Below are 25,223 nucleotides of genomic sequence, written 5' to 3'. Positions count from 1 at the left end.
AAGGACTCACATTATCCCACTACCAGCTGTGGGAAAGTCACTTCACCTTTATGGGCCTCAGTTTTCTGATCTATAAAATGAGGGGCTTGAACAAGACGATTACAAAGGTCCCCTCCACCTCTGACCTTCCATGGTTCTATGGCAGGGCCTGTGTTTTATCTTCCCTAGTGCTGAGTATAATGCCTAACTCATACTGGCATCTTAATAAATATTTGTTGAACAAATGAATCTCTTTCTATAGTCCTTTTCCCAACCCAGAATAACAATTTCATTATTTCGGTGGCTCCCAGTGGGGTAAGTCCCTCTGCTAAGGAAGATCTGCAACTGTTGTGGGATTTAAAGGCTTAGAGAGTCACTTGAAGCACTGAAGGGTAATGCCAGCCCTGGCACAAACATGGTGAGTTTGCAACAGAAACAAGATTTGAGCCCAGGTTTTCCTGACTCCAAAGCCAGTTATCAATCCACTACACAGGTTTCCTTTCCCTGGCATACAATTATTTTTTTTTTCACAAATGGTATCCCTACATTTTACTCTTGCAAATCTTTGCTAAGAACAAATCTACAGGAAAAAAAAGTGATGGCAGTGAAGTGCGTCTCTAGTATCCTCATACCTTCCCCTTTGAAAAAAGGCTCAGATGTCTCACTGCATCCTGGGGCATCTCTAGTTGTCCTGACCTATGTTTTACCATAGGACTCCAATGACTAGAGGAAAAAGTGGGGCTGATGACTTTACCCAGCTGTGCCTCACTGTATTGGCAACCAAAAATGGGCTCCTTAGCACTTAGTCAACAAGTGCCCTTGACTAGTTTGGCTTTTTCCCCTGAACTGAATGCTGTTTGTATGTTGGACTGGAGTAAGCTTGTCGGCCCCTTCACCTTGCTTCCCTTGCTTAAGCTGATGGAAAGAACCTGTGCTTTCCCGGTCAACCCCTTCACCTTGCTTAAGCAGATTGAAAGAACCTGTGCTTTCCCCGGCGTACCTTACACCCCCGCAGAAGCTGGATGGTTAAAAGCAGCTCCCGTTGGAGCCAGAGGCTGCTACAGCTACAGCCGCAGTCACAGCCACAGCCACAGCCACAGCTGAAGCAGGAGCTGCCAGTAGCAGAGCTGACCTACGGGAGGAAGCTGAACAAAGACTTCAGGCCAGTGGGTAATCTTTTTACCATAGAGGGGGAAGCATGATTTTGCTTTATGCAATCATGCTTCTCTGTAGCCTCCTGGTTACTCTTGTAAGGCGTACTTATTGGGCCTGGAAACTTTTCATTAATATGTCAAAATGGGGATGCTGGTTCATGGGTTGGTTACTGTGGAGCCTAAATATATGTTTTGATTCTTCTGCCTTCTACTTTGAGAGTTTCTTATATCCGGCGGTTCCGAACCTTTCAGACATGTTTATGATCCTCTTTGAGATTATAAACTCTGCCCTCCTAATACACTCACCTAAATCCAACTCACAAGTCAAGACATCACCCTCCTGATGTCATTGGCCCTCTTCAAGAACAAAGGACTAACAACAATCTGTGAGCAGCAGTAGCTGTCCCCTGGGGGACCCAACAGGCCAGTTCCAGCTGAGCAATGCTGCTATTTCCTCCTCTTCCTCCTCTTCTTCTGTCCATGTGGGGAGTCATAACTTTGTACATGTCCAAAGGAATAGAAATTTTGTTCACTTATACTTTGCAAGGTGTCTTGGGGTTTGGGAGCAAGAATTTTTTTCTTCCCTATTTATTCTATCATTTTTAAAAATGGGACAATTAACTCTTTTGTTTCACATAGTTCTAATTTATGATTTCTTGAAATATACATCTGGAAAACCAAGCTTTGATAAAGCCTGTGGGATTCAAATGGAGCTACCTGACTATGCCTTTAAATCCAAATCACTCTGGCTCAAACTGATTGGCCAATAATAGGTCCCAGCCCAAGGATCACTTGTTCATTGTTTTGGTTTTAGGGCTCAGAGTGAGTGTAAATAGCAATGGTTTCTGTTCTGGCAGGAAACTCTGAGGGTCTTCCCCTCCTTGACTGATTCCTTTGGGAAAGCAAACTAGGCCATCTTTTGCCTCAGTTCTTACCTAGCTTAATCACTTGATGGGGTATTGCTTCGGACAACCTCAGAAAGACCTTAGCTTAAAAGGCCAAGGTCTCCCACTGTATCTTGGGCCATCACCAGTCATCCTGACCTACGTCTTGTCACTGAACTCCTGAGTCTGGAGGAGAGAGTGAGCCTGATGACTTTGCACAGCCCTGCCTCACTTAAATCCAACTAACCTCCAAGTCAAGACAGCCCCTTCTTGATGTCATTGTTAAGTTTCCAAAATGAATGACAAACAACAGCACCTCCCCCTTTTTTTCTCTTATCTTCCTTCCTGATAGACTTTGTCCAGATGCCTGAGGTGAGGCTTGCTGCCATTCTGCTCTCTCTGCAGGCGGGGCCTCATGCTCTGGACCTTTGCCACATTCCATTTCCTCTGACCTTGAAGGTTGAGTGCCTCACCAAGAGTCTCTGATAAATTAAGTCATACTACATTGCTAATGATTTAACAAGTTATCCATCTCAGGGGCAGTCAAACTTTAAAAAGAGGAGCCTAGAGAGAACAATGCTTAGCCCAAAAGGGGAACTAATTATAAGATGGTCACACCTTGTGGCAGGATAGTGAGGAAAATATTTTGGAGTACGTAGGGAACCTTTTGGCTTCCCGGATTCCCCTCAAATCACACTACACAGGCAACCACTTATTTACGCATACTTTCTGCTGCAGATGCAATAACTCTGATAAGACAATTCAAAAACTTAATTTCCACCAAATGTTAAACCTCTTCTTTTCTAATATTTTTTTATTGGAGCTGAAAGGGAGGCAATATTGACTGGTTTATATTTTGCTCCTTATTTGGCATCATAGAATTTGGTGATGGGAGCTGGAAAGACCTGAGTTCAATTCCAGCCTTAGATATTTAAGAACTCTGTGACCTTGGGCAAGTCACTTCTGTCTGCCTCAGTTTCCTCATTTGTAAATGGAGGATAAAGAGAGCACATATCTCACAAGGTTGTGAGAAAGATCAAGTAAAATAACACGGAAAGTGTTTTTGGAAACCTTAATGTGCTAGTGATGACGATGAGGAGGAGGATTTCCAAACCTCTTAGTTTTTTATAGGTGAGAACACAGAGTTTCAGAGAAGTTAAGTTACTTACCTGAGGTCCCACAGGAAAGAGAACCGGGACTAGAACTCAGGTCTCCTGACTTCTAGTCTCATCCTCTTTCCATGATATGATATTGCTTCCAGGCCCGTTTTATAGATGGACATCAGGAAGGACAAAGAGGAGAATCACAGCACCTGGGCCTCAGTTTCCTCACAAGTTATCTCCAAGGCCCCTTCCCGTTCTAAAATTCTCTGATTCTATGATGATACATAAGTTCGGTCCTTAGCCCATGAATAACTGAGAGCTGTTTATGTCCCTGGAAGGTTGAACAGTCCCCTGCATTTGCCAGAAACCCAACAAGGCAAATATATCCTCCTCTGTCCCCACACAGCTTTATAGTACTTGTTGCTTCTTGTCCCTACCTTGTGGAGTTTGGGTATTCCCATTGTAGGATGAAAAAACTAAGGCCCAGGATAAAGCATTAAATAACTTGTTCAGGCTGACAAAGTTGGGTAGAAGCTGGAATAGCATTAGAACTCATGAGACTAAGAAAGATATTTATGTTGCTTAGCCCCCTGAGACCTAGCCTACATCTTCATTTAATAAATATATACTAAACATCTACCATGTATATTATACTATTCTGAATGCTGGGCATGGTTAGAAAGAGCACTGTTTCTGGAGTCAGAGAACCTGAGTTCAAAACCTGACTCTGCTACTAATGACCCTGGACAAGTCATTGTCCTTCTGAGCCTCAGTATCCTCATCTATGAAATGAGGAGATTGGACTACATGGTTTATGAGATCCCTTCTCAGGCTATGTCCTTAGCACCAGAAAAGATAGGAGACAAAATTAATATTATTAGGTCTACCTTCTTTTGTCCCTAGCTCTAAGTATAGAGTAAGGGTAAAGGAGTTTAATTAATAAGATTTCTTAAATATAATGCTGATTAAATACTGAAAGGGGCTACTGTAGGAGGTTAGAAAGATGTGAATCTGTTCAGGCTTGGAGGCAGGGGGCTGGACCATAGGACTTCCTCAGTTTATTTTCAGTTTTACACTGCTACCTACCCTTCCATTATATACCCACCCAGGAGTTGCTGGAGATAGCTCCAACTAGCTATGGAGAGCCAATTGTCAAATTTTCACTATGAGCATTTACCCCTCAGAAATCCACAAATGCTACAAATCAAGTCTTGATTTGTTTTTATTGATTGTCTAGACTAAAGAAATTGATGGAGAAAATGTCAGTGAAGCAGATTTAAAAGTGTGACTTGCATATGTCCCTCCCCACCGTTTGTTAAAGATTTACCAGCACATCTCTTATCATATTCCATCTCTCCATTGAGCTTGGTGGAGACCATGCCTACTACCATCTCACTAATCTGCAGAGGTCCCCAGAAAGGGAACTAAATCCTCCATGCCCCACTCCCCATAATCCTGCAAACTCTCTGTAGTGCAATCAAAAGGAGTTTCTTAATCTGGAGCTTTCCTTTGGGCTGCACTGAATGTTCAGGTATTACCTGCTCCTCGAACGCCTAAAAGTCCTTGACTTAATACAATAGTTGTGGAGTTGAGAAACTGGTTTTAAACCATCACACTTTTATAAGTCCATTCCTCACTTCCCTTTGACTTACACTGTGATTTCTGAGGTGAGTTACCTTCTTTCCTAACCAACTCCTCAGCCAGCAAGAACTCCTAAGAATTGAACTCTACCTTCCTCCACTATCCCTCCACGATTCTTACCCAAGCTCTCTGTCAAATAGTTTAAAATATGCAAATGAAGGAAGATGTAGAGTTCGAGAATCCAAAGGATCTTAGATTATTGGATTTGATAGTCCAATGCTTTCATTTCGCCAATGAGGAAACTCAGAGAGAGGAAGTGATTTGACTAAGACCATACAGTTATTAATGGGGCAGCTAGGTGGCACAGTGGATAGAGCGCTGGGCCTCCAGTCGGGAAGACTCACCTTCCTGAGTTCAAATGTGACTTCAGACACATTATCACATATTAGCTGTGTGACCCTGGACAAGTCACTTAACCCTTTTTGCCTCAGTTTCTTCCTCTGTAAAATGAGCTAGATAAGGAAATGGCAAACCACTCCAGTATCTTCACCAAGAAAACCCCAAACAGGGTCACAAAGACTCGGACATGACCGAAACAACTGAACAACAATAAAAATACAGTTCTTAAGTCCTTTAAGACTCAACACAACTGTCATTTCCTGCAGGAGGTTTTTCCCCTGTGCCCCCAGTTTCTAGTGCCTTCCCCTCTGAGGTTGCCTCCAGTCTATTCTGTATGTATCTTGCATGTACCAAAGTGTGCACATGTTGCCTCCCCCATTAAAAAGTGAGCTTCTTAAAGGCAGTGGCTGCTAGCCATTAGCACAGTGCTTGGCACATAATTAGTTCTTAATAAATGCTTGTTTAGTTGATTGATAGAGCCAGGATTTGAACCCAAGTCCTTTGACTCAAACTATAGGAATCTTTTTTTAAAAAAATAAATAATAACTCTTTTTTAGTTTATTTGACTCTAATGTCAGAGTTATGTATATGAGATTCCCTTAAACTAGGGTTTGCCTGTACTTTGTCAATTTGTAGCTATTCATATGCTCTAACCATCAGATTTAGAACTCAAAGGGACCTTAGGAATAATCTAGTTCAACCCAGTCATTGAAGTGAAATACTTTGCTCACTTTCGCATATTGTAGGTTATCCAAATACCAAAGCCAGGGCTCTTCACATCACCTCTTTCTGTTTTCCATCAATAAAGCATTTATTAAGCTTAATTAATTAATAGCATGTATTATCATCCAACTATCTTCCAGGCATTGTGTTGGGTGTTAGGGATACAAAGAAAGGCAAAAACACAAAAACAGTCCCTTCCCTTAAGGAGCTTACACACTAACAGAAAGCTCCTCAGGAGGTGACAACATGTAAATAATAGAGACAATAAGAGATATACAGAATAGTGGAAAGAAAACCTTGAAATGGAAGGCTTACATGAATGAAAGGACCAGAAAAGGGCCCCTGCAGAAGGTGGCATTTGATCTGAGTCTTGAAGGAAGCCAGGTCAAAGGCGCAGTCTGAAGATGCTCCCCGTGTAGGTAGATGTCGTCTGCCGTGACTAGATGGCAATGCGCTTGCTAAGCAGTAGGTCCGTGTCTTTTATTCTACAGAACATCTCCTTTCTACCTACAATAGTTAATTAATAGTTATCACAGCCTGAGGAAGGTGGACGTGGGCAAGCTTTGCACTCTGTTTAATGCTGGTGGACGGGCCCATACCTCACTTAGGGCTCTGAACTCCGCTGAGTCCTTCAGGAGACTAAGACGCTTTCTTACTCTTTGACAATAGTTCTTTTGCTTTGATATGGCCGTGTATCCAGTGGAGATACTGGCTGACTTTGGTGTAGATGCCAAAGTTGTTGGGTCGCCCACAGCCCTCTCCCCAGCTCACCAGGCCCACTAGGAACCACGTACCCCGGAATTCAGTGATCATGGGCCCCCCACTGTCCCCTTCACAAGCATCCCGGTTGTCACCAAGGACTCCTGCGCAGAGCATGTTCTCTGAGACACTGTTGTGCATGGTTTGAGAGCATTCAACATAAGAGACCAGGGGGATGCTGATGAACCTGAGGATATAGGTGCGGTTCTTGGACTCTTCAACCTGACGGCCCCAGCCGGTTACCACTGTTTCCCTCCCCACCTTCATGAGCTCTCGATGGGCCAGTCCCAAGTTGGGAAGGCAGATGGGTAGGATGTATTTGGAGAAGACAACAGGCTTGTTCAGGTAGAGCAGTGCGATGTCATTGTCTGAGGTACTTTTGGTATAGTTTGGGTGCACGATAGCTTCCTGTATGTTAAAATCCATCTCTGAGTTCTCAAACCTCCGGATGTCGTACTCACCTGGCATAAGGCAGGGAGGTGAACAGACAGAGAGAAAGAGAGGAAGAGAGAAAAAAAGAGAGAGACTCAGGAACTGTCTTTCCACCGTCTCCTTCCCCCAGGCTTTCTTCTGAAAGCTGGAGAAATGTCTATTCCCACAGAGAGAAATAAACAAACATGCACTCATACAAGAGGGTTCAAGATTAAGGCCTCTATTGTATATTTTAGCTGTAGTTTGGAGTAGCGGAAAAAGTGCTGGGGGCAGCTAGGTGGCGCAGTGATTAGAGGCACCGGCCCTGGAGTCAGGAGGACCTGAGTTCAAATCCAGCTTTAGACACTTGACACTAGGTGTGTGATGCTTTCCCCCCTCCAAAAACAAAGAGTGCTGTATTTACAGTCTGAAGGCCAGGGTTTAAATTCAGACTCTGCTACTTACTAGTTGTATGACCTTGGGCAATTCAATTAAGTTCTGTGGATCTCAGTTTTCTTTTCTGGGAAAAACAGAGCTTGGCGGGAGCATGGCCTAGAAGGTGTCAAACTCAAATAGAAACAGATTCCTGTGGCCTCATATTGCCTTAGAAAACCACAAATTGACATTATCTATGTTGTATTGTATTTATTTTGTTAGACATTTCCCAGTCACGGTTTAATCTGGTTACTGCACTAGGGAGTTTTATGGATTGCACTGCCCAGGAGTAGTGAGTTTGACACCTCTGAATGATCTCTTGTGCTCCTCCCACATCTCAATCTTACAAACATCCAGGACCTGTGCAGAACCTGAAGTCAGGAAAACCTGTGTTCAAGTCCAAGCTCAGACACTGCGTAACTCTTCTGCCTCAGTTTCCTTATCTATAAAATGGGGGTGGTAATAATAGCACCTACCTCCCAGGGTTATTATAAAGGGGGGAAATGAGATAATATTTGTAAAGTGCTTTGGAAACCTCAGGTACTATGTAAATGTTAGCTATTATGAATCTCTCCATAAGCACACACAAAGAAGGTCATCCTTATGTTTAGGTTGAGTGGGTATTCGATTAATCCATTCAACAAGTATTTATGAAGCACTTATCATATATGCTAGGCACTAGGAGTAGGAAGACAGACATAGAAACCATCCCTACCATCCAGAAGCTTGTATTATATTGGGCAGGGAAGAACACATCCGCATGTAAGTAAATACAAAGCATTTGCATAAATATATATGCATGTACAGGGTGTTCCTAAAGTCTGGACACATACGCAAAAATGCATATTTTCAAGAAATAAAATGAATGAAATTTTCAACAACATTTTATTTAACTGGAATATTAACAAATAACATCTTCAATATGATTTTCATCATTTGTGATGCAAAGGTTGATGCGCTTTGCAAGATTTAAGTGAACTTGATGTAGTAATTCCACATTGCCATCAATTTTAGCACATTCACTCTTTACGCGTTCAGTCAAGTGTATTGCATCTGTGATTTTCACTGAGTACACCTTCTCCTTTAGCATACCCCAGAAAAAGAAGTCAAGGGGGCTAAGGTCTGTTAATATTCCAAATATTTCAAAATATGCATTTTTGCCTATGTGTCCAGACTTTAGGGACACCCTATATATATATATATATACATAATAGAGTGTAATTACAAGTAAATACAAAATAAAGTTGCAGGAGGAGAATGCTAGCAATTAGGGATAGAGTTGGAGATCAAGATAGCTTTGTGTAGGAGGGAGTCCCTGAGTTGAGCCTTGAAGGAACCTAGGGATTCCAAGAGACAAACCTGAGGAAGTGCATTCCAGGCATGAAGCTTGAGCGAAGACAAAGAGATGGACCACCAAGTAGGAGGAACCCAGATGGACTGATGTAAGCTGTAGTGGGGAAGCCCCATCACCTAAATATTTACCAATTGCTAGACCATTGCAGTGCCTGAAAATTCATCATTATAAAGATCCGTTTATTTGAGTTAAGGTGGCATTTCCCAAACTCTCCTCTGCAGAATCCTGTCATTTTACATAATGAGAATAAGGCTTCTCTGGGAGAATTTCAGTCCTAACAATATTTTCCCCTACTATGTGGAGCAACTCGTTCACATGAAAATATGCTTAAATTTCCCCAAACCCCTTTTACCCAGGTGATATTGCAGTCAGTTAGACTTACGGGTCAGCCAGCAAATCCCAAAACACAAAACAGAGCAACAAATTAATGTGGACTGTACTAAATCATTATCTTTCCAAGGACAGCCTCTTTTAAAATCTAACTATCCCTGGGAGGTTAACACAGCCAGAGATCAATAAAATCTTATTGTGCATCCATTTTTCAGATTTTTGAAATCAGCATCCTGAGCAATCAGGAGTCCTGATGGGGAGGGAGCTAAGAAGACAATGTTGGAGCATGGGATGTTCACTCTCCAGGGAGGGCAGGCACAAGCGGCCCACTGGGCCCCTGGAAAGAGCAATACCAAGAATAAGGTTCAAAAGAACAAATTGTGAACAGCCATGAACTTCTGTAGGGCTTATTTGACATATACTTCTATACTGCCTTGTTTTGGTAGTTTCTTTATGAAGGTATGGCTCATCTCCCAAATTTAAAGCACTAGTCTCCTGGAGGCCAGGGCTTGGTTTTAAACTGATTATCTTTCTATTACCCAGAGAGCCCAGTAGGGTATCACACGAATAATGAGGGCTCAATAAATGTTTGGTTGACACATTTGGCATCCCGGAGGTAAAATGTGCTTAATGTCATTACTTCACCTCCCCCTCCTTTTCCTTCAGGGCAAACCTTGGTTCAAGGAATTCAAAGGATGAGAGGAATGAATCACTCCCACAAGCCCTCACTTTCTGTGCCTGCTCTGTGCTGTAATGGAAAGAACAGTGAATTTAGAGCCAGGAGACCTGGGTTCCAATCTCTGGTCTGCCAATTATTGCCCGGGAGACACTGGGTAAATCACGGAGCCTCACTAAGCCTGCCAAATGAAGGAGTTGTTCTAGATCATCGTTTCCGGTCCCTGGTCACAGCTCTAAATCAGATCATCCTTCCTACACTCGTTTGGAGCTACTTGCCTCAGGAGAGCAGTAACAATAATCCAGTGAAATGCTTTGAAAAGGCAAGAGGACAGACAAGCGTTCTCCTTATAGATGATCTGAATCATAGCAGATTTGGACAGTAGGGAATCATTATGTTTCATGGAAAGACAATGAATCATAGATTAAAAACCATTGCCTTGATTTTCTAGGTGAGGAAGCCGAGGTCTAAATAGATTAAACTGAAATTCTGTGTTTTCACGGGTAGTTGCAAAGTCAGGGCTAGAACTCAGGTCTCTTGGCATTCAGTACCGTCAGTGCTGCTTCCGTAATAACACACCGCCTCTTATTATCTCACTCACAATGTTCCCACGTAAGGAACTATTAAGTCTTTTTATAATGGAGCTCTCCTGTGTCTTCGCTTTTCAGGCAGTGTTTTTTCCCCCTGGTTCTCTAATGGTGGAAAGAATACTGGTCTGGGAAGCAGAGAACCTGGGTTCTGCCCAACTCTGACACTTACTATTTGTGCAACCTCTCAGACCCTCAGTTTCCTAATCAGTAAAAGGAGAGGGTTGGACTCAATGACCACTCAAGTCCTTTCTAGTTCTAAATCCATGACCACTTGCAGTTTAGTGAAAAGGGCCCCAGATTTTGAATCAAAAGACTGGGATTTGAATTCTGGTTCTGCTACCTATATGACCTTGGACAAGTCACTTCCTTCTCTGGGCCTTAGTTTCCCATCTATAAAATGATGGAGGTGGCCTAGATGATATCTACAATCCCTTCCAGCTCTAACCCTATGACTCCATGACAGTGTGTGATCCTGTCACCTTCATGGGTCCCTGGTTAGAGGATTGTTCTCACTGTCACCATCCTAACTCACATTTGTCCAGCTCTTCACACTTGACAAAGCCATTCTGATTCTTACAATAACCCTTCGAAGGATGTAAAACAATGGACTATTTTCCCCTCATTTTATTGAAGAGGAAACTGAGATACACAAAGAGTTTAAGTAATTTGGTCAAAGGTACACAGAACATGAGGGCCGAGGATTTAGCAATAAAGAAATCATTTATCACCTTGGAGGGAGCAGTTCCAACTGTGTTGGTGAGGATGAAATCCAGACTGAAGGGGGTCCAAATGTGACCAAGAAGTGAGAAAGTGGAGGTAATGACTGTCTATATTTTTAGCTCCAAATGGAAGTCTAGTGTCTGACAGAGCATTCCACCACCTCAACCTTCAATATTCCAACATAAGGGAGTATGCACAGGGCAGGTATTATTACAATTGCCATTTTACATGGGAAACCTAGATCTTAGAAAGATTTAAGTGCCTCAGGTCACAAAACTAGTAAATGGCCATCAGAACTTAGAACCTAGATTTTTCTGGTTCCCTTTCCTTTATACCACAACGGTAATATGTGGTGGTACTAATTAGGTACGTGGATGGTAAATGTGTAAATTCAGACACCTCACACTCACTTAAAGTCCCATGTTCTTTTCATTATGTCACACGACCATTTCATAGAGGAAGATACTGCTAGAAGACACTTGTTTAACTAGACAAGGTAGCATCTGGAGACCACACAGTTAGCTAGGGCAAAGTCAGGATTACAACTCAGATGGCTTCATGCCCTGCTTGTTGCCTCTGAAAACTCAATGGGATAAGGTGACTCAGATTCAGTCACCCTTTCTTAATGAACCACTAGCCTTGGTCTGGATCCTAGTGAAAACTTTTCAAGGATGGACTACTTCTTTAAAGTTAGTTGGGCATCTATACAGAAATAAGAAGTCCCTGGAAACTCAAACCACTGCTGCTTCCTTTCCCCCAAGCCCTATAAAAATAGAAATAGTTCAAATTCCCAGGGAAAGCCTCAGAAAAAAACGACTGATTATCTCTTCAGCAGTTGTCTGACTTTGGAGACACAGGGTCACAGGACACAGAAGTTTCTAAAAACTCATGGAGAATCTTAGAAGTAAGTGAAATGGAACCTAGAATAGTCCCTTAAATATCAAATATTCCAATGGAACATTATTGGATATTTCCCAGTCTCTCCCATTCCCCAAGCCTGCCTTCACCACCATGTGTGATTTTCTTACCAAGTCTTACGGTAAGGTATTTTGGATGTTCCACACAGTGGGCTGCAGTCAGCACCCAGGAAGAATGAATAAGGACACCCCCACACTTTAACTTCGACCTGGAGTCCAACAGTATCACCTGAAACAAAGAGTTCATAGGATTCAGAGATGGGAAGAATGCTAGGGATGATTTACCCACTCATTTGGCAGATGAGAAAAAGTGAGGTCATTTTGTCTTTGAAGAATACGATCAACTCTGTTGAGAACTTGATATGGGGGTGAATCCAGTTTCCCTTAATTTTTAGCTTTTTATATTCTAGTTCTGTTATTTCTCACCTTTGATATATGATGTTTTTTCTTCTTGGCTGCTTATAAAACAGTCTATTTGTCCTTATAACCTTGGAGCTTGATGAAGACGTGTTTAGGTGGGTTGAATTTGGGGTTGACCCCTTTGAGCATTGTCTGAGTTTCTATGTTATCTGTTCCTTTTAAAAAATTATTTCTGGGACATATTCTTATACTCTTTCTTTTCAGGAGGGATTAATAATTTAACACTTAAGTTGTCACTCTGAGTTTTGTTACACCCACCTCACCCCCGACCCAAATCCATTGCTTTTGTTTCCAAAACTTCCATTCTTCTAGAGGAGTAGTTTTAGAACTTGTCCATTCTGTCCTCTAGAAAAATTATTTCTGTTTCTCAGTGAATCCACTGTTTTACATGCACTTAAAGGATATTTCCAAGTTGTCAAAGTCCATAGTTTTATCTTCATCTTTTTAAGAACCTTATCTTTAATAATTTTGCTAATTTCACTTATTCCTTTATCTTCTTCAGTATGTTTATTATTCACATTAATACGTCTTGAGATAGCTCCATCTCCATTTCTTGGGGCTGTCATTGATGCTCATTAATACCTCTACTGAGGTGGGATTTCTCAATCCCCTCTCTCCATACTTGACTCAAACTTCCAAATGCTTTCTCCATGTCTCCACCTGGATGTCTCATCATCACCATGAGTTCAATACATTCTAAACTAAGATCATCAAGTCACCAGGTACAAGTGATTTTTCTGTATAACTCATCTCTATTTGTATCGCATTTGTGTACTTATTTTGTTCCTTAGCACTGTAAGCTCCACAAGGGAATAGACTGTGTTTTATTCACGTTGTCCCCACAGGGTATTATACAGTGTATTGCAGTAGGTGATGTAGTGGATAGAGCCCTGGAGCTGAAGACATGAGTTCAAATCCATCCTCGGATACTTACAAGCTAAGTGACCTTGCTCAAGTCATTTCACCTAATCTGGGGATGATAGAACTTACCTCACAGGATTGTTGTAAGGATCAGGTTAGATAATATTTTTTAAACTGAGATAACATTTGCAAACCTTAAAGTGCTATTAAATGCTAGGTAGCATAGTAGTAGCTGCAGCAGCAGCAGCAGCAGTAGTAGTAGTAGTAGTAAAAACTTGAGAAACTTTTGAATGAAAGAACAAACATATAATCCTGAATGGAGACATGTTCCTTCTTACCTGCCATGGGCTGTCACCTTTGTTGGCTGGTCTCCCCCCTAAGATGCGAACTTGTAGTTCTTCAGAATTTGGTGTTGGGTAATTCACCTTTGGTTTCCCACATGGAAAATTGGCTAGAAAATGAGGGACAATGTCAGTGAGAAATCGAACAAGCAAAAGCCCTTCATAGAAACATTCTGGCAGGCGCAGATCCTTCCATCTATCACAGTCACCTCCTTCCTACAGATTTACTGGTGATATAGCCCTAGTTGTGTCACCTTCTACTTCCTCATTTGGATTAGAGGTCTCTAAAGTCTTTTCCAAACCAAATATTTTATGACTGTGACTATTTCTCTACAGAGATCAGTTAACCAACAGTAAGCACTTTAGTTAATCAAAAATGAAAGCTACTATATGCCCTGTTCTATGTTAGGGACTGTGGGGGATATTGGATTACTCATGGTCCTTGACCTTAAGGAATTTGCAATCACAAGACATAATAGATATGAAAATTAGAGAACAAATAAGTCCCTGGATTGTGTACTTGGGATAAAGTACCTAGATTATGTGACAAGGACTGTAAGTGCTAGAGAAGAAGAACAATGATAGCTAGAATAGTCTGGGAAGGCTTCATGGAAGAGGGAAGATTTGAGCCAAGTTTTCAAGGGCAATGGGGGACAGTTTAGATCCACAATACAGATAAGGGGGCCTAGACTACGCATTTTAAAGAGCAAAGGAAGTCTGAATTGATAGAGAGATACTCAGGGTACATTTTTCAGAACATCTGGATGATGGTGGGAAAGATTATATTGTGACAATGTTGAAGAAGAAAGGAGGGAAGAAGAAAGAAAGAGAAGGTAGTAAGAAAGGAGGAGAGAATTTTTCTTTAAGGAGTGGGGATAGGGATGGGATAGGGATGAGAAAGCCCAGACTAGGAGGTGGGAAAGAAGAAAGGGTAGGTCAACCTGTGGCTTAGGAGCTAGCTATTTTTTGAATGATTGAATGAACTGTCACATACCAGAATCAAACCTACAGTCTTGGCCTCATTGACATCAGGTTATAATGAAATGACACATTTATCAAAAGGAGGGAGGGAAGGAAGGAAGGGAACAAATAGTGTTTATTAAGCACCTACTATGTGCCAGACACCATGCTAAGGACTTAATAAATGTTATTTCATTTGAGTCTTTATGATTATTGAAAATTGAGAATTCTAAATTCCAACCTCTTGTAGGTAAGAGGAAAAGGATTCACATAGCTTCTGTTGTGAAGTGGGTGACCCAAGGCACTTGATGGGCACCATGAGGGTTGGCCTTAAAGACAAGCAAAGTAAGAGTCCACCTGCATAGTGGACTCTCTGCTCAACTCCCTGCCAAAAAGTGTCCCATCCCCCGCTGCCACCTATCTTTGATATCTGAGATTCTACTATTAGAACTTTCCCCCCTACCCATTTTTTTTTCAATTTTGAGGCCTTTTACAACAGTGAGAATGCTCTTGGGGGATGGGAACACATTAATCCAGGGATTCTTTGCCCCTTTGGCACTCTGGTGAAGCCTATGTTCTCCTCAGAAAAAAAATGTTTGTTGCCTACATTCATAATTGAAGGAAATGTTAAATTTCAGTTAGTGGTTAGTGCATTTTCCCCATCCAAGTTCATGGACCCCTTTTAATCTATTTATGGGGGATGATAACCCCAGGTTAAGAATTCCTGCCTCAAATCATTATGGGCTATCACTTTAGCATAGACTATTTGACAGCCAGTTGAGAGTAAGTTCCTGAAGAAATGAGACATAAGAAAAGCACCCAAGGAAGAGGTAGGCCAGAACAAAGAAGAGCAGTAGGAGAATGCCAAAGGCAAACACACTTCACTGACTTCTTGTTTGCTTGGGTTGGCACTCAGTGGAGCGACGTATTTATGTGATGAAGGAGCCAAAAATCATAGCTAGTTCTCACCATGATTCACCTATCATGATCCAGTTCTGCCTTGGTCTTTTCTTGTCTGAGTAAAAGGTCCCGGATCTCTCCCTCTAGTTCCCCCATCCTCATTCCTGGCTTCGCACTCACCGACAGGTTCACACTCCATGGGGTTGTCGCTCTCCCGATATCCAGGGGCACAGCTGCAGTAGCGTTGCTGATTCTTGAGGTCTTCAGTGCAGTAGTGGTCACAACCACCATTGTCTACGGAGCAGTTGGTGTGGCTTTCCTCTGGGGCAGGAACGAGAGTAGGGAGTTAATCAGGGTCTGGAGCTTCCCAACACTCAGAAGGGGGAGAAGAGAGAACGTATCCCTGAGGGGATATACTGACAAACACATGATGGTAACACTGATAAATATGACTTCACACAACTGGAAAAATGTCTTTCCAGTGTTGGCTCTCCTAGGATGCTCACAGAAAGCCTGTGCCAAGGAAAGAATCTAATTCTCAGTTTAATTCAATGAGCATCGCATAGCAGAGTGAATACTGGTCCTAGAATCAGAGGACCTGAGTTCAAATCCCACCTCAGATGCTTACTATCTGTGTGATTTGGGGGCAAGTTTCTTACCCTTCCTGGGCCTCAGTTTCCTCATATGTGATATGGGGGGTTGGAATCGGTGGCATCTGAACTTTCTTCTAGCTCTAGGCAGAGGCTCTTAGCCTGGGATCCATTGATAGCCACCCCACCTCCATCCCCCACCCCCGCCATGAACAGATTTCAGGGGGTCTGTGAGCTTGGATGGCAGGAAAACTGCATCTTTAACTGAAATTGCGCATTTCCTTCAATTATTTTAAAACAGTAGTCTGAGAAGGGGTCTATAGGCTTCACCAGACTGCCAAAGGCATCCATGATACTAAAAAAGTTAAGAATCCCTGCTGTAAGGCTGTGAGCCAATGAAAGAGCCTACTTCTCAATTCAACAAACACCAGGAGGAAAGAGGGTTGAATTTGGAGCCAGAGACCTAGGTTGGAATCCTAGTTCTTATCATCTGCTACCTGTGTGACCTCAAACAATTCACCTCGCCTCTTTGGGCCTCAGTTTCATCTGTAAAATGAGAGGGTTTCATGAGATGACTTATAAGGTGCCTTCCAGCTCTAAACCCCATGATCTTTTCCTGCATTTATTAAGCACCTACTGTGTTATCACTGGGGACACCAAGACAAATAGTTCTTGTCCTCAAGAAGCTTACATTCTATTTAGCCACTCTTATCAGTTGCCATCACTAACATACAGTCTGTGCCCCAGCCAAGCTTGTTGACCCTCTCAGGCCTTGTTTTAGCTCACTGTTCCCACCCCCATCCCCTTTCTTCATGCTGCACTCCCCTCACCCCAAACGTTTTTTGACTTCCTAGTCAAACACTACCACTGCCACAGTCCTAATCATCCTCTGAATTGTCTGAAGAAGGCAGGCAGGGATTTAATTAGAAAGAGCCATTGTTCCTGAGATGAAATTGAAACTTAATTGTAGAGGCTCTTAGGGTGTAATAGGACTGGAGTCATTCCTGCTACAGAGAACTCTACCCTTCTCCTGTTGGGGGTTCACAGTTCTACTGAGCAAATGCTACTGTGACCTACCACAATGGGCCACTGGTCAAAGGAAGAAATCAAAGATAAGCTTCTGAGACTTACCATACCCACAAAGGCGTCCTTCCCAGCCTTTGTTGCAGATGCACTGAAAGCTACCAATGCCGTCAATACAGGTCCCATTATGGCAGGGATGAGGCTCACACTGGTCTCCATCTGGAAGATATTTAGAGGATAGGAGTTGGGAGTATAACGAGGTGGAGCAGATTGTTCACAAAACAGCCAGTCTTTTCTTTATCCTCCCAGGTTTGGCCAGTTTCCTAGTGTTTGATTTAATCCTGATAGACTTGGCACAGTTTGGAGAGAGAGAATACAAACCCAAGTTCCTAAAGATGCCCCAGAGAGGGCCAGTTGTCAAGGCCTTTTGTAGATCTAAAACATGGTGTGAATGTGACTAAGGAGTAAATGGTTTTCCTTAAGGATAGGAAAATGGGCTGGGCTGCTCTGGGGCCAAGATTACTCTGTGTTCAACTGTAAGTCTGGTTTAATGGGCCAGATACAGTCATACAGTCAACTATTCTGAGGATAGTAATAGGTCTCCAAAAGCCATGATATCTACTCCCCATATCCAGATATAATAAGCCTAGTGGTGGTTGTCGTATTTTTTCTTAAAAATTAAAGAAAAAAATCAGGCAAAGCTGGGAAGAACCCAGAAGAAACACATGCGAAAGACTGTCTGTTGGCCTACAATGAAACAGCAAAAGTCACAATACAAAATTTGATACTCACCCACATACTTTGACCAGTAAGCCAACTGTGAAGGGAAGAAACACAAGTTTTAGTGGAGGGTTAAGGGATCAAGAAAAATGCAGCAAATGTGGGTAAACCTATGTGCCTTTCAGTCCTGGTTTCTACTCACAACATCAATGTTTTGCACATCTGCCTACAGGCCCAGACTAAGTCAGAAGCAGGGAAAATGCTGCTATATCAATAAGCCCAGGGTGGCCAATACTGTGCCACAGGATGGGAAAGTTCTCTTGGCCTCAATTTTCCCGTTCTGTAAAATGTAAAAATGTAAAAAACCCTAGCCACAAATGTTAAGGAGACATTTGTGGCTTGTGTCACCCTCTGCATAAATTCTAGATCCTACTCTCTGGGCTTTGTCCTAGGGACCACCACAAATTTATGACAAGGACAAATTAGAGGCAGCTAGTTAGGACACTGGATAGTATACTCGGTCTAGAGTCAGGAAGAACTGAGTTCAAATCCAGCCTTAGACACTTACTACCTTTGTGATCTTGGGCAAGTCACTTCACCTCTGTTTGCCTCAGTTTACTCACCTATGAAATGGGAATAATAATACCACCTACCTGCCAACATTGTTGCAAGAATCAAATGAGATATTTATAAAGCACGGGACCTGGCACACAGTAGGTGTTTAATAAATGCTTGTTCCCTCCCCTTCCCACAGGAAAAGTGCTTCTGATACTGTCCATGCTCTTCATCCTTCTTCCAATATCCCAATCAACTCCTTTATTTCCATTCCTTTCTGACCACTCAGATTGTCCTTAAAACTCTCCCTTCTCATCATTCCCTCCTCCCTTTTCTCCAGAAATCAGAGAAAGGAGAATCTTTGCTTGGGAACTTTCCCCTGGCCTAGAGGAGCTGAGCTAAGCAGTCCCTAGACATAGAAATACTCGGCTGGTAAAGGATGGGAGGTGGGTGGGGACCTGAAGCTGACATTGATTGAATGGCCTTGGATGAGCCACTTCCTTGGAATCTGAATGGGCCTCTGTCTTCTGTCTCTGTAAAGTGCGAAGTCCTAATTCATCTATAGTAAAATAAAATGATATCTGAAACTGGACTTGAGCCCTTTGGAAGAAAAGAATCATTCAAATTTGGAGTGTCCTTGCTATTATGCACCAACAGCATTCCTCTAATCTAGCTCCCCAGGATAAACAACCCAGGTCCTTGTTGACCAGGAGCAGCGGAGGGGGAGGGAAGAGGGATCCATTTCTTCCATGCTGGGTGTAATGAGCAGGGGGAAAATGGAAGAGTTGGGTACAAAGATCTCCCTCCTGCAGAAGTTTGAGAGAGAAACAGAGACACAGACACAGAGAGAGAGGGAGAGGGAAAGGAAGAGAGGGGGAGAGAGAGCATCTCCAAGATTGCAAGTCAATCCCATAAACATTAAGTGCTTTCTATATGCACGGTACTGTGCTTGGCCCCAAGATACAAAAACAAAGCAAAAAATGCAACAAGTTCCTGCCCTCAAGTAGTTTATATTCTACTGGGCATTCAGTATGTACACAAATAAATAAGTCTAAAGTAATTTGAAGAAGAAAATAAGTATAAAGTAATTTGAAGAAGAGAAGCGAATGAACATTTATTAAGCACCTACTATATGCCAGGCACTGTTCAAAGCACTTTACAATTATTACTTAATTTGATCCTCAGAACAACCCTGGGAGGTAGGCGCTATTATTATCCCATTTTACAAATGAGGAAATGGAGGCATACAGAGCTAAGCTGACTTGCCCAGAGTCACATAGCTAGTAAATATCTGAACAGGGATTTGAACTCAGGTCTTGACTTCAGGAAGGACATTTTATCTACTGCACCACCCATGGTGCAGGAAAGGGTTTTGTGCAGGAAGTAGCAACTATGCGGGGTTAAGAATGACATCTACTCATCATCTAACTTGACTCCAGGCTTGATTCCTTCCTCAGCCCAGAACCTCTTGTAGTGAGTGTTCATCTGCTGGAGGATATGGCATATTGCAATCCCAACTTACTGTTTCTTCCCGAGTTGTAAAAATCTCCTGGACTTCTTCCAGGTCACATATCTCCTCGATGCATTCCCTCTCCAGGTTGCCAGGCTTAATCTCTTCCAGGAATGAATTAGCTCGCTTCTGAATTCTCAGGATTTGGTTGGCTTTCTTGCTGCTAAAGAACACTGAAGAAAGTAGGAGGGGTGGGTGCAGTAAGAGTAGCATGAGTAGGAGAAGAGGCTGTGTAAGCCAATATTTGAATCCTGGCATTGAAGTCAGGGCTTCCACCACTTTGCAGGATTTTAAGCATGAGGGTGGGTGGTGATGATACATGGCTAGGAACACCCAGAACTGGCATCAGCAAAATTGCGAACTCTACAGAAGTTCCTTTGGTCTCCCTCCACACCCATTCCTGGCTTCCCTTTTCGGAATCCTCTTCTCCTTCCTGTGATGGACCCTAATTTACCCTTTTGGCAACCAGCCTCCCTTTTATTTCTTTCCTCTATCCCCAAAGGAGATATCAGAGGGAGGAGATGTCAGGCTAGTCTCCTCACTCTCCCCTAAATTTTCCAGTATGTACATTTAATTTTCCTAATTAGATGGCAAGCTCTATTCATGGCTGGGGCTATAATAGCTTCAACATTCAACATTCACTTAAAATGTATTTAGTATCTTCTCTATATAGAGCTGTGTGTTAGGCGTAGGGGAAATCTAAATATTTAGGAATGACAGTGTCTGCCCTCAGTGTCTAGAACAGCATTTCTTAAACTTTGGGTCACAACCCCATATGCAGTCTCATAACTGAACGTGGGGGTCACAAAAATTTGGCAACAGTAAAAGGTTTCTGAATGCGCAACAACCAAAATTTAATTCAAAATCAAACATGTAATGAATCCGAGGTGTTTCTGGCAGCACTTGCTGGTGTTGGTTGTATCACTCAACTTTACTGCAGCCTTGGTTCTGCACAAAGCATTGATGAATATAAAATCAAAATATCGATTGACTAAAAAATGTTGAAGATGCTGTGTGTCCTGCAGTATCAAATATCCTGCCAAGATTTCTTTGTGTATAAATAAACAAGCGCGTCCATCTCATTAGTATGCAAATTTGCTTTCATCCTTAATAAGTGGTAAAATGATATGTATACCAAAGAACTGTTTTAAAATTAATTTCTTTATGACTTATTATCAATAAATGTTTGATTTGTATACCTATGTTATACCTATATACCTTGGGACATGTAAAAATTCTTAGGCAAAAAAGGATCACAAGGAGAAAAAGTTTAAGAAGCCCTGGTCTAAAAGAGGACCAAGATAGTAACGCAAATATCACTTGACAAGTGCATGAGAGAATTGGAAAACAGACTGCCTAGTGAAGTCTGTGGGGCAAGGTCAGTACTATATCTATTATAACTTTGCGGAGGTGCTGAAGTTTGAGATGAGTTTTAAAGGATAGTTAAGAATTCAACCGCAAAGAGTATTCCATTTGACTGGGCTGTTAAGTGGATAGAGTGAGATAAGATAAGGCTGGAAAAGTCCTATAGTGTGGAAATATATTTTACATAAACATACATGTATAACCTATGTCAAATTGCTTGCCTTCTCAATGGGAGAGAATTTATTTGGAACTCAAAATTTGAAAAAAGAATGTTAAAATTTTTTTTACATATAATTGGGAAGAACATTAAATTATTTTTTAAAAGTCATTTAGTGCTATATTAAGGAGAGTCTTTAGTGCCAAGCAAAAGGATTTGAATTTTATTTGCTAGGCAATAGGGAGCCACTGAGGATGTTGAGCAGGGGAGTGCCATGATCAAATCTCCTCACAAAGGAGGCCGTTCTGGCAGCACCTTGATGGACGGGTTGGGGCAGGGAGAGTGGAGGCAGAAAGAACTATTAAGATAAAAGGCTTCTGTAATAGTCCAGGAAAATGGCAACAAACTCCTGTATTAAAGTGTCCTGTACATCTTTGTACCTCTCATAATGCCTAGCACATAGCAGGGGCTCAACAATCATCCATATAAAAAGACAGAAAGTATTAGAAGAGAGAGTGGATTCCCCATCACTGGAGGTCTTCAACACAAGTTAGATGCTCACCTCTCAGGAATGGAGAGGGGATTCTTGTCCAGGTAGAGGCTGGACCAAGATCCTGCCGAAGAAAGACCCTTCCACCTCTGACTCTGGGAATTGATTTGGAAGCATGAAGCTAGGTACAAATGCAAGGGACTGTAATTATTATTCATCATTATCATTATCATCCTCATTATCATGGAATATACCCTGTCACTGTTTCAGGGGATTTGAGTTACTGCAGATGTTTACATCTGTATCTATTTGTGGGATGTGAATCTGTTACCTCTTACCTGAGTTGGCATGTCCACTGAGTGAATACCAGGAGGCCACAAACACCAAAAAGCTCACAAGTCGCCACATTTTGAAAGAACTCACATCTGGCAAAAAGAAGGAGTTACTAAAGCTCCCTTCTCTCCTCTATCCCCTTCTATTCCCAACCATCCCACCTAGAAAAGCCTTTGAAGCACTGAGGTCACAGCTTGAGGGGACAAAACATCAGAATTAGTTAATTGGGTGGCAGAACTGTTCTTAAGATACGGCATTGAGGTTATGGCCCTCGGCCAATCCTTTGAAGGTCCCTGGTCTACTAGACCATGACTGAGAGAGACAGATCACTGGAGCCACTGAAGCAGATCTTCAACTCTTGCTTTCAACTCTTGCAAAAGACCCAAGGTTCACATATGCAAAATATTGAGACCCGTCCTTACCCCAATGTTAACCAAGTTGAGTTAGGTGGGATTGCTCCCCCCATCCCCTACTGCTATGCATGCCCCTATAGTGGCATTTTCCCTTTTTTGACTTCTTTTCCCATTCAAGTCTGCTTTTGATATTACTTTAACCTGATTTTACCTGACTTAAAACGGAGGGGAGGTGAAAGGGGAAGGTAAAGGAAGACCACATGGTGAGATTTGTTCAGAGAGAGCTGTACCTTTTAGAGGAAGACCCACCCAACTCTCTCCCACCTTGGCCTCCTCCCACTACCAACTATTCACCTACACAGAAATAGCTCTGCCCAGGAAGCCTTGGGTCCTAGTCCTAGGTGTCAAGTTTCTTTGTGCGTGGGGCTTCTTCTAGGCCTTCTCTGCTTCATGGGAAAAGAGTTAAAATCCTAATACAATCCATGACAAAGAAGAATGAGTGACGTGGTTCCTTTGAGTACCCATTACCACAGAAGAGTCAACTAACCACTTAGTCCAGTTCATTCTGGGAACCTCGTTTCATTTTCCAATTGTGCTCCCTTCATTTCAAAAGCTGGATGGCTTCCTTGATCCAGGTGGGTTTCAGACTCAGCCTACGAAGATCCCCAAAATAATGAGCTTCCATCTCAAGCCACGTTTACTTCTATGCTGCTCCCTCATCCTCTGGTTCTCTCCCTTTCCCTCCCTGTCTTTTTTTCTCTCACACTTTCCTTTCTATGTTTTGCATTTCATATACCCTACTTTAAAGCATTAGAAATCATTTTGGGAGAACTTACAGGTGTGGGCAGTGAAGGACTGGAGGTATCGTCTTGTTGTCGCCATGATAGCCTCAGCTGCCTGAGTTAATCCATAACCTCAAATATTTGCTCATCGCTGTTGCACTAAGGTTTTCCTCTCCACAGATAAACAAAAGGACACTGACATTACTGAACTCATGCTAATTGGATTGGTCCTTTTTATGTATAGATTATACCTAGTATCTATCTATCTGTTGGTCTGTCTGTCTGTCTATCTATCTCTCTAGTACCTAGCAGATTAGCATAGTGTCTTAACACATTTAGGCATTTTATAAATATCTGTTGAACTGAACTGAAGAGGCTTTGGTTCAAATTCTAGCTTTACCACTAATTAGTCCTATGATCCTGGACAAATCTCTTAATCTCTCCTGAGCATTAATTAATTAGTTAATCTCTCCTGAGTTGTATCTCTAAAATAGGCATACTTCAAGAGAAGTAAAAGAGAAGAAAAGAAATCAAAAGAATTAGAACAGGCAACAAGAAAACAAAAGTATCACTTTTGCAGATGATATAATGGTATACTTAGAGAATCCCATAGAATCAACTAAAAACTAGTTGAAATTATTAACAACTTTAGCAAACTTCTGCAGAATATAAAATGGGCTACTTGCCTCAGAAGTTTGTTGGGAGAAATGCATTTAGTGAACCTTGAAGTGCTGTAGAAATGTTCTTTAATTCTGGAGGCAGCTAGGTGGCACAATAGAGCTCTGGGCGGAGAATCAGGAATTCAAATCCAGCCTCCCACACTTACTGGCTGTCCTGAGCCAGTCACTTAACCTCCATCTGCCTCATTTTCTTACAGGCATGAGGGACAGGAAGTGTAATTAGATAGGGTCTACTATGTCCTAGTCACTGTGCTAAATGCTTTACAAACATCTCGTTTGATACTTTGTGAATCTTAAAGCACAATATATATAAATGTGAGTTGTTCCAACCTTCTCATCTTTTTCTAAAGGCTTAGCATTTAGCACAGTGCCTGGCACATAATAGATGTCTAAGAAATGTTTATTGGTTGATTATCGATTGATTAGGTTCAGATGGAAACCATGTTGGAACAAGTCGCTATCCTGCTGCTATTCCTTCATAGTTAATCTTTTCTAGCCCTGTTGCACAGGTAAATAAAAACAACTTTTTAATAATTGAATAAAATCATTGTCGTTGTTCAGTTGTTTTCAGTCATGTCCAACTCTTTGGGACTCCATTTCTTGGCAAAAATACTGGAGTGGTTTGCCATTTTCTTCTCCAGCTCATTTTACAGAATAAAATTATTAGGATGGAAATTGTAAACTCACTGACAGCACCTTTGGTACAATTCTAGTAGTAGATGGGGCAACGGGAATGATATGTACTTCATTCCATTCCCACGTGATTTTGATCCCCTCAGTGAGGTATCCATACATCAAAAGCTTTCCACTCCAGTTAATTTGGAGGTTATGAGAATTTGGGGTTGTTCTTAAGATTTTATGGGTCAATGTTATGTCCAGGCAATTGTGGGCAATGGTTCTGTCTATGATAATGAATAGTCTGGTTCCTGTATAATTTATTGGTTAAGTTCTCCTGGACACTCCTTCCCTTCTAAGCTTTCGTGATGTTCTTTCCTGGTTCTCTCCCTACTTGTCCTCCTGCTCCTTCTCCGTCTCCTTTGCTAGATCTTCACCTATATCATTACCATTAACCCGGGGTGTTCTCCGAGGCTCTGTACTGGGCCTTCTTCTCCATCTATACTCTCTCATCATGGTGATCTCATCAGTTCCTGTGAGTTTAGTCCTCATC

General features: G+C 42.0%; 1 protein-coding gene across 2 annotated transcripts; it reads right to left on the bottom strand.

Annotated features, from left to right (window-relative positions):
* Nucleotides 1-5,886: 5,886 nt before the first annotated feature.
* Nucleotides 5,887-23,521, bottom strand: PROC (protein C, inactivator of coagulation factors Va and VIIIa). 2 transcript variants are annotated; one of them, XM_036745002.1, is made up of 10 exons: nt 23,430-23,521; nt 23,141-23,246; nt 22,246-22,332; nt 19,908-20,068; nt 17,903-17,927; nt 17,219-17,329; nt 15,678-15,818; nt 13,635-13,747; nt 12,127-12,244; nt 5,887-7,043 (listed from the first exon to the last, which is right to left on the bottom strand). In XM_036745002.1, exons 3-10 carry the CDS (start codon nt 22,313-22,315, stop codon nt 6,463-6,465), a joined length of 1,320 nt encoding a protein of 439 aa, XP_036600897.1. In that variant the 5' UTR covers nt 22,316-22,332; nt 23,141-23,246; nt 23,430-23,521; the 3' UTR covers nt 5,887-6,462. The 2 variants fall into 2 exon arrangements, with proteins under 2 accessions (XP_036600897.1, XP_036600896.1); XM_036745001.1 differs by lacking the exon at nt 23,141-23,246 and having other exon boundaries at nt 23,430-23,507.
* Between the last annotated feature and the right edge of the window lie 1,702 nt (nt 23,522-25,223).

Source organism: Trichosurus vulpecula, chromosome 2 (assembly GCF_011100635.1).
Source record: "Trichosurus vulpecula isolate mTriVul1 chromosome 2, mTriVul1.pri, whole genome shotgun sequence".
NCBI classification, from domain to species: Eukaryota; Metazoa; Chordata; class Mammalia; order Diprotodontia; family Phalangeridae; genus Trichosurus; species Trichosurus vulpecula.
This window is presented reverse-complemented; position numbering and strand designations above follow the sequence as displayed.